This window comes from Pinus tabuliformis, chromosome 5_1 (genome assembly GCF_031772625.1).
Source record: "Pinus tabuliformis cultivar Carrire ecotype Pingquan chromosome 5_1, CPIR1, whole genome shotgun sequence".
NCBI lineage: Eukaryota > Viridiplantae > Streptophyta > Pinopsida > Pinales > Pinaceae > Pinus > Pinus tabuliformis.
Window position 1 is genome coordinate 377,103,269 of NC_142305.1, and position 10,453 is coordinate 377,113,721.

The 10,453-nt window shown below is 31.1% G+C and overlaps 1 protein-coding gene across 1 annotated transcript; it reads left to right on the plus strand.

The window, feature by feature from the left end:
• Positions 1-4,829: 4,829 nt before the first annotated feature.
• Positions 4,830-7,721, plus strand: LOC149165021 (laccase-3-like). Its single transcript, XM_089431065.1, has 6 exons — positions 4,830-4,999; positions 5,089-5,240; positions 5,379-5,623; positions 5,715-5,843; positions 6,311-7,255; positions 7,363-7,721. Exons 1-6 carry the CDS (start codon positions 4,889-4,891, stop codon positions 7,491-7,493), a joined length of 1,713 nt encoding a protein of 570 aa, XP_089287191.1. The 5' UTR covers positions 4,830-4,888; the 3' UTR covers positions 7,494-7,721.
• The last annotated feature ends 2,732 nt before the right edge of the window (positions 7,722-10,453 follow it).

Genomic DNA, 10,453 nt, shown 5'->3' on the forward strand with positions numbered 1-10,453 from the left:
ATTTGGTGTGATTGTTTCTGTTTCCTTCAATTATTAATCTGTAATATGTTGAGCATGCACTAGTGTTTATTTTCAGTATTTACAGTGTAAATAACTTGTTAAGTAATAGAACAAGTAGGTAGGAATAAATCCAATAAAGTGCATGGATGGTTTCTAACTAGTAGACTTAGAAACTTCAACACACCTTCACTAGTGACATCCGCTACAAACATATTGTTGGGTTATTTTTATAGGGACTTCCACAAAAACTTCCGCTAGAAAATGTTTTCTTTGTAGTGTTGAAATTTCATAAGTGCATATGAGGGTGTAAACTTTTTTAGAATTTATTTGAATTGACATATGTGCCTATAAGGCATCCTTTGCAATGGGAATCAGGTACTAAGACTAATTAATATTAATAATGATGTTTATAACAACCTTGATCATCATTTATTGTCATACTACAAGAAAGTTAGGTGGGGGATTTATCCATTGAACTTTGTGCTTCTTTGTAATTTAATCTAAAGATGCATTCAACACTTATGTTTTTGTTTATATTACATTAATTTAAATCAATAAAAATATTTTAGATAACAAACCCAACGTTGAAAAAACTCAAAATTATGATGGTAGTGGTTTATATCATATAAATAATCCAAATGAAAATTCATATAATTGGCACCAAGAAAAATCAAACCATATAGCAACTAACATTCCATTATAGAAAATATCCGACCACAAGAGGCTCATCTGAAGAGGCATATACTCATATCATTGTGATAAACTCTCTAAAACTAGTATAAAAGAGACCAAAGTTAAAAAATGTACGAGTGTGACAATTACATAACAAGGAAATGTGATGTTAGCTTTTCTTGTGGTTCCCATTGTTGGTTCCATGCTATGACATATCAAGGTGACATGTGGTGGCATACCAGGTAACACTTCTTTGGTACAAATTATGTTTCACAATATAGTGATGCTGAGTTAGAGTTATTAAACATAGTGTAATAAAAATGTTATTTTGTATATAGATTGTGAACTAAGTTGGGGTCGTTTATGCTAAGTTAGAATTATTAAACATAGTGTAACAAAAATGTTATTTTGTATATAGATGGTGAACTAAGTTGGGGTCTTTAAACAAAAGCTATATACACATGAGCATTATTCAAAATTTCTTTAATAAAAATATTATTGTGCATGTAAATTATGGTCCATTCCTTAAATAAATAAGAATATATTATAAAAATATGATTATGAATATTTAAGTTAACAGTGTGATAATACATTTTGTCTATACAAAATCAACATTCCAGAATAAATATTTTATATATAAGTCAACAATATGATAATACATTTCATCTGCCAAAAACCAAAATTCATGAATGAAATCACCTAGTAATGTATTGTTTTGTTGCAACGTTGCCATCATACAGATGTTTACTTTATGTCTTCATCCAGTGCCCAGAAATAACTAGAACTAGTTGCCTAACGGTGTCCTTTGTCGATTCATATTGGAGAAAGATCCATTTTACCTGTAGATTGTCTTCAAGTTTTCTTCAACAAATTGTACCAATCTACGTGCAGCATGGGGCATGTTTGGTTGGAGGGAAAGTTGAGCGCATGTGACTTAGGTACTGATTCGACGTAAGTGAGTTTTACAGATGGTCGAATAGATTGTGATATTTTTCTATATTATCTTATTTTTGCACAATTTTGACCATAGAAAATCAACCATTATAAAACTAAAGTATTAGGTAAATCTGCTTCAAGCCCCGACGCTCGTGACGACCGTGCGTACACCAATGCTTGGTCGACCAGGTGAGCAAACCCTCTCAAAATATATATTTACTGCAGTTGAAATGCCAACCATTACTCTTCAAACATTTTCATAAATTGCCAAGTGCCAGTTTTAACCTCACCTGCCATGCCAAGTCACATCGGAAATTTACAGATTGCTGTCACACATATGCACGCTTCCGGATAATGATACAATAAATGGGCCTGGAGTATGTCAAATTGTTTTTCTTTTTCTAAGAGTTGGTATTTTTTAGGACAGAAGAGAAAGTAAAAGTCTGCCCAGAAGTTAAAATTTGCTCCCTTACGAACCAGCAAGTTATTTCAGGTAGTTTGGTTTTCTTTGAATAAAGGTGATAAGTCAACCTGCATTCAAGAGTTGGTGGTCCTCACTGCAGGTTTGACAACTAAGTTATGATAAATTTTCCCACCTATGAAAAAAATAATACTATAATAAAGATTTGAATGTATATTTTTTCTTTCTTTTTAATAAAATGATACTATAAATTTTAAAGATAATATATATATATATATAAAATAAAATTTAAGTATATTTTTTTTCTTTCTTTTTAATAAAAATAATGTGTTTTTTTTGTTATTTCTTCCTAATTCATTTTTTATTTTGAATGAATTTTAATAACTCTAAATAATATAATGATTTTACAAATACAATTCACCAAAAAAAAATTTATACTTTATTTTTCCTCTAAAACCTCCTTTTTTTCCCAAAACTTATGCTAACATGGTTGTTTAGTTTCAAAACTCATTTGTCCTAAATTCTTACCTAATAGATAAACACATTGTAAGCTTATTGATCTAAAATCTGTCAAAATAAAAGCATATTTAGAAAATTAAATTTAGTCCACTTTCACAAATTCTTTCTTTTTCAAAGTTCTTGGCATCCCAACCCTCTGAGGCAGAGTAAAATAAAAAATTTAGAAATTTTTCCAATTTTACAACTATTTATGTTTCCTTTCATGTCTTGCTTACACACAATTATCTATATGTGTTCAGCAAAGTATTGGTCTTACCATTTTATCAGGGTATAAATTTCATGGACACTCTTACTTGTCAAGTAAATTATTTTATGATGAGTCTCTTTTTAAAACTTATGTTCACATGACATTTTATATTTATTTATTTTCATCATTTAAATGTTATTATTATATCTATGTTTTTTTAATTTTTTACACTAGCAATTTTTTTGTTGATATAAATTTTGTATTTTATCTTATCAATTCTAAGTTGGCCATAATGTAAAATGAAACTAAGTAAAATCACACAAAAACATGTTAAAGTACAAATATGTTAAATCATATTTACTACTATGAATGTAATTCTAGAGCTTTTGTACGCCATGTTCAATAAATCTGCAAAATTTCTCAATTAACATGCTCAAACTCATTAGTTGTTGATCTCAACTTTTAAAGTGATGAGTTGAATTGAAATATGACATTATAAATAATAAAAAGAATTTGAACCCATTTTTAAATAGGGATTGGGGGATTCTAATATTTCAAGCAATAATGATATAAAGGGAAAGCAATAATAAATTACAAGATATTTGTTTTGAAGAAATTTAGGAGTGTTTAACAATGATGAATCTCTCTGGCTTGTATCTCAAGATTTAAAAGACTCAAACCTAGTCATGTTCAAATTCAATTATGAATTTGTGGAATGCTCAAGATTCATGGTAACTATCCATTTGAGATTTCCATTTCCAACTACAAAATAGGTCCATTTTTATAAACAATGATATCTAGTATCAACATATTAACATTAAACAAGGTACATAAACAAGCTCAAAATCAAACAAAAAATTGTTGTGGCTTTTACTGTTTTTATTGAACGACTAAAAACCCCTTCAATCTAATTATATATGTCCATAGGTTATTGTTTCATTGTTTTATGTAACATGAGTTTCAACTTTCAACTTTCAGAGTTTAGAGTTGAGGGTACATGATGTGATTTAGGACTGAGACAAGCTTTTTCTACCATACCCAAACACTGACACTCAGCTTGGTGTGTCTGGTGATGTGAGCACAGTTTGTGTTTATGTCAAAGTAAACACCATGCATACGTACTTGAGTTTCATTTTGTGTCTAAATTCTTTCATTTTTTAGGTTTCAATTTGGAATTGTTTATATCTAAGATATGGAGTTATAGATATACATGTAATAGATATTTTTCTCTATTATGCATCCATACATATATAAATGGATATATAAATAGATAAAGATAATTTTTATCTCATTTATTAAATTAACAATTTTAAAAACTAATTGGAATTGCAAATTTTTACCTATTAAATTTAATGACTACCTCCATACCTACAAATGAACAAAATTGTAGTCCAACTTTTTACCCCAAATGGGATGAATATGGCAACTATGGTTTAAAATGTGTTTTTAACTAGATTCAGTCATTTAAAAAGCTACCTCCAAATGAACAAATTTGTAGTCCAACATTTTACCCCAAATAGGATGAATTTGGCAACTATAGTTTAAAATGTGTTTTTAACTAGATTCAGTAATTTAAAAAGCTACTTCCTATAACTGCAAATGAACAAATGTGTAGTCCAACTTTTTACCTGAATTGGACGAATTTGGCCACTATAGTTTAAAATGTGTTTTTAACTAAATTCAATAATTTAGTTTAAAATGTCTTTTTAACTAAATTCAATAATTTAAAAAGCTACCTCCTATACCTGCAAATGAACAAATTTGTAGTCAAATTGTTTACCCAAATAAGATGAATTTGACAACTATGGTTTAAAATGTGCTAGAGTCAGTAATTTAAAAAGTTTTTAATGCAGATTAAACCATTATGTAATTTTAAGAAATATCGGTCAGATTTCAAACCAAATATCTACCAGATGTCTAGGTAAAAATATACGCCGAGAAAATCCAAAACTTCGACTGATGTCTCACTGTTCCGACATTCCTGTTCCGAGATGAATGGCGGTTCTGTTTCCGCATCTCACGCTTCTGTTCACATTTTTAAGTCTTTATATATTCCGAGAAAACACACACTAGTCATGCACTCGACATGCAAGATTCATTCATTTGCAAGCGCAGTAATTTTTTTTGCAGGATATCTTGTTTCTGCAGCAACAATGTCATTGACATCACCGCGCCTATTTTCGTCCATGCTTGTTTTCCTACTCTCGTTAGTTGCTTATTTTGCTGCCATCACAAATGCAGATATTCACAAGTATACCTTCGTTGTAAGTTCCCTGGTTCAGAACCATTTTCAAGTTTTGTTTTTGCCGAAAGTAGGAGCTAGCTGTTATATTTGATATTTTCAATGGCACAGATCGCACCAACGACAGTTACCAGGTTATGCAAGAAGCATACAATAGTCACCGTGAATGGACAGTTACCAGGTCCAACGATTCACGCTCGTAATGGGGACACTCTTATCATTAAAACTTATAATAGAGCCAAGTACAATACCACTATACACTGGTATGGCACCGTCCCTCTAGCCTCAATGGAAATCTTTGAGAATTGTATATTGTATATAGATTCCAATCTTCTTCTCTCAATCACTGGGGATAAACCCAATTAACCTGAGATTTACCTTTGAATTTGCCAATTTGTCAGGCATGGCGTGAGGCAGTTGAGAACAGGGTGGGCAGATGGCACAGGATATGTTACACAGTGCCCTATTCAACCGGGTGGGAGGTTTACATACAGATTCACCATTATTCGACAGGAAGGAACCTTGTTTTGGCATGCTCATGTCTCATGGCTCAGAGCTACACTCTATGGAGCTATAGTCATATATCCTAAGAGAGGAAGATTATATCCATTTCCTATACCCAGAGCAGAAATTCCTATTTTAATAGGTAATGAGCAGCATGAATGAATTTCAATACACAAATGTTTGCAAGTGTAACAATGGTTGATGAATTAGCGGTAATGTTGTTTTTGAAACAGGGGAATGGTGGAACAGAGACCCCATAGCCGTTGTGAATCAGGCGAATCTCACAGGCGCTGCGCCCAATATATCGATTGCCTTCACCATAAATGGACAGCCAGGAGACCTGTATCCCTGCTCTAGATCAGGTACTGAGCATTTCCTTTCTGTGATACACCTTCATATTTTTTTTATTTTTTTTTACTATTGTGTTATCTATGGGGTATACCTTATATATGAGGTGTTCATATGAGGTATCTATACCTTATAAAGGTATAGAGGAGTTAGTCTGTTTGGGGTTTTGTTTGGGGTTTAGTTTTTGTTTTATGATATATCTGTATCTTAAATTTTAGAGAGAGGTTTATTCATGAGGTCTAGATTATTTAGTTTGAGTAGGGTTTAGTGAGAGGAGTTTGAGTAGGGTTTAGTGATTGGGTTTAGTAAGGAAGGTTTAAGTATGAAATATAGATTAGTTAATTTGAATAGGGTTTAGTCTTAACCATGAAACCTCATGGAACCTTCAAGCTACTCGCACAATCCTAGAAATAAACATCTAATGGTAAATGGTTGTGTTTAAAATTGACATGTAAATTAAAAAAGCGTTACATGGATGCAGGAACATTTCGCGTGCCTGTACAACGTGGACAAACCTACCTTCTTCGACTGGTCAATGCTGCACTCAATGACGAGCATTTTTTCAAGATAGCAAGCCACGAACTTACAGTCGTAGCGGTGGATGCTTCTTATACTAAACCCTATAAAACCAATGTAATAGCTATATCTCCAGGGCAGACTGCCGATGTTCTTGTCACGGCCAACCAGCCTGTGGGAAAATACTATATGGCCGCCCGAGCATATAGTACTCAGCAACCAGGCAATTTCGATAACACCACAACTACAGCCATTCTAGAGTATGTTGGGTCCCAAAATTTTAGGCGTCCTATTCTTCCTAGGCTTCCAATTTACAACGACAACGCAACCGTCGCTAGATTTAGAAGAGGGCTCCGAAGCCTGGCTTCCCCTGAGCACCCAGTAAGGGTTCCGCGCAAGATAGATGAAAGCATTATCTCCACAGTCGGACTGGGGTTGCTTCCGTGCCCTCCTGGTCAGACCTGTGGAGGCCCCAACGGAACCAGACTTACAGCAAGTATGAACAACATATCCTTTGCATTGCCTACGATAGCCTTGCTTCAAGCTTCTTACTTTGGCATTAATGGTGTCTTTACCACCGACTTTCCTCAAAATCCCCCGGTCATATTCAATTACACCGGCCAGAACGTACCCCGAAGTCTTTGGGCTCCCATCTCCGGAACAAAACTGAAAGTGCTCGAATACAACTCTAGAGTACAAATTGTTTTTCAAGCAACAAGCATTTTCGTGGCGGATGACCATCCAATGCACATTCATGGTTACAGCTTTTATGTGGTGGGACAAGGCTTTGGGAACTATAACCCTGTAACCGACCCTCTAAAATTCAATCTGGTTGACCCCCCAGAGCGCAACACCGTAGGCGTTCCAGTGAACGGTTGGGCAGCCATTAGATTCGTAGCTGACAATCCAGGTATTTAAATACCCCCATCCATATTGTTCCTGCACTTCAATTCATTTATCATTTCGCAATTCACAGGTTTAAGGTAATTAAGAATTAATTCGTTATGTTTTGCACAGGAGTGTGGTTCGTGCACTGTCACTTGGATGATCATCTGACGTGGGGGTTGAGTACGGCGCTTCTTGTGAAGAACGGTCGCGGTCGTTTGGCGACATTAGAACCTCCACCTAGAGACCTTCCCCGGTGCTAAAATACCAGAGGGATTATGTGCCAGTCGATTTTAAATATCAAAATTTTGGAGGTTTCAGTTGGTGATAGGATTTATTTTTGTATTTGCAAATCGATTTTAAATATCAAAATTTTAGAGGTTTGATTGCTAATAAGACTTATTTTCATATTTATTTCAGTGAAGTGATAGAAAATTAAAAGAAACATTGTTTCAGCTTGTAAGACATTTATTTTTGAATATTAAAATTTCAGAGGCTTGAGTTGGTGATAAGATTTATTTTTATATTGATTTTAGTGAATTCATAGAAAATTAAGAGAAATATTGTTCCTGCTTGTAAGACATTTAGTGATTTGAAAAAAAGTCGTTGATATTTTTAAGATAAATACCAGCAATATTTTCTGAAATGATGCGGTTAGCTAGAGCATTTTATGTTTTTTTAAGCTTGATGGTTAATGTTTTAGTTCAGTAGAAAAGCATAGCTCTTGAAGATTTCTTGAGAAGATTTCTTACATATTAATTAATTAATTAACAAAAACTAACTTACATATTAATTAACTAATTATTTATTTATATAATTATAATTAGAGAAATATGTCTATTAATAACTAATTGATTCATACTCTTGATTATTAAATACAAACTTTACCTTTATTCAAATTTTGGTAATAAATATAACAAAATTTTGGTAACAATTATAACAAAAAATTACTTTTCTCAGTTAAATTACCCAGTACAATGTAGTCGTTTCCTAGTCAAATTTAGTCGTTGAAAGATCCGCCAAAAAAATCTCTCAATAGCTTGATATGGTATAGATCACAAAAACTTAAATTCAACTATTAAAAATCTTATTTAAATAATAATTTATACACTTTGATTTCTATGAAATAAGGAATATACTATTTTTTTGAACGAAAACAAAAAACGAAAAAATCAGTAAATCTGGATCAGAGACGATCCACATCAGCTTGTCGTTATCTTTAGTTTGGTTGATGTGACTTCGTGTGCTCCGGTTGAAGTCGAATTCGCTGCAATAAATAATGGACCAAAAATCAAATATTGCAGCGTGCAGGGAACTGTAGTGGCCCGACAGTGGGACTTTAGGTTAGGACGCTATTAAGATATTTGTTCAAATTCCGTGTCATTAAGATAGAATGAGATAGCACGTTAAGTATAATTTAGAAAGCAATGCCACGTATGGATTTGAATTGATTTGTTACGATAAACCTATGTGCATATTTATAGAAAGTTCAGCAAATTTCATTAGCAGTTTATTAGGTCGCAGTAGCTGCAATTGCTCTGTCAAATCTGTGTCAATGTGGTATAATTTAAAAAATAATGCCAAGTATGGTTTTGAATTCATTTGTTACTCTAAATATGTGGCCATATTTATAGAAAGTTAAGCAAATTGCATTGGCAGTTTATTAGGTCGCAGCGGCGATTGCTCTGTCAAATCTGTCAATATAGAAAATACATGGTATCATAAATCGGTATCTGTCGAGGACGCATACTGGTGACCTATTTAGTATATTCTAACAGTACAGCCTACAACACATATGGTCGGATCTCTTATCAAAGTGAAGGTTGTTGGATGACGAGGGATATATGTTTGTGTTTTTATGGTGGTGGTGATGTATGGGGAACACAAATTTATTTTGGGTCCTAAATGAATATTTTGTTTATGCTAAATTTATACTGTTATTCTGTGGTTTTTGTTTTTTTGGTATTATTGGGTTACTTTTAATTTTTGTAATATGTTTTTGTACTCACTATGTTTAGTTATTTCGGGATGATAGTCTCATTGCAGTGGAATTATGAACTTTTGAATATGCCATACACTATTTGAACTGAATTATCTCTAATAAAATTCAGTTTTGTTTTTCCTTTCTGATAATAAATAAATCGATATCCATATTTCAGCTGGTTTTTCTGTTCACAAAATATGATAAGATAAGAAACTTATTAAGTTAATTAAGCAAGAAATTGTTTTAGTTTTTCATTCTTAAAGAAACCATTAAAATCAGGTTAATGCAAAATATATAATTAATTGTTTTAAACATTATATAATTGTTAATTTAAAGTTGTTTTTTTTGTTATTCGGATAAATATACATATACCTGGTCTTATTGGGTCAATTTTTTTTTTATTATTTAAATAAATATACCTTGTCATGTCGTTATGTGATAGGGGTGAATTCCAATAATTATTACTATAATTCAAAATATATCATACCAAAACAAAATTATAAAACTTTAAATAATATTATTTACAAAAATTTTCAATATTAAAAAATATAAATATAAATTTTAATTTTAATATTTTTTTTATTTTATTAAAAAATAATAAAATTAATGTAAACAACATAAACAAATATTAAAAAAAAAATAAAAAAATATTATTAATAATTTAACTTAAAAATATATATATATATATATATATATATATATATATATATATATATATATATATATAATTTAAGTTAAATTATTAATAATATTTTTTTTATTTTAATATTTAAAGTATTTATTAAAAAATATTAACAAATTTGTTAGTATATCTTTTTATTAGAATAAAGAATTTAAAATTATATGATATTAAAATAAAAAATTTTGAATACAATTAACTCATCAAAAGATAGTTGAGAGTGTCTATATACCATTTCAAAATGTATTTTCCAACTTAGAATGTTTTTAGTTTTTAAAGGTATTTTATTTAATTTTTTAAAAGAATTAATTTTATATATGTATGGTTTTTAGTTTTTAAAAGTATTTTATTTAATTGTTTTTTATTAATTTTTAATTATAATATATATATACAGAAACCCATTTATTATATAACTATATATATATATATATATATATATATATATATATCATGCTTAAAGGATAATAGTTTAAGTGGAATCTCGCAAGACTGAAAGGGCGGGAATCTTCGAAAACCTTGAAATTGAGGTGAACAGTTGCAGCCTAAATAGTAATGTGATT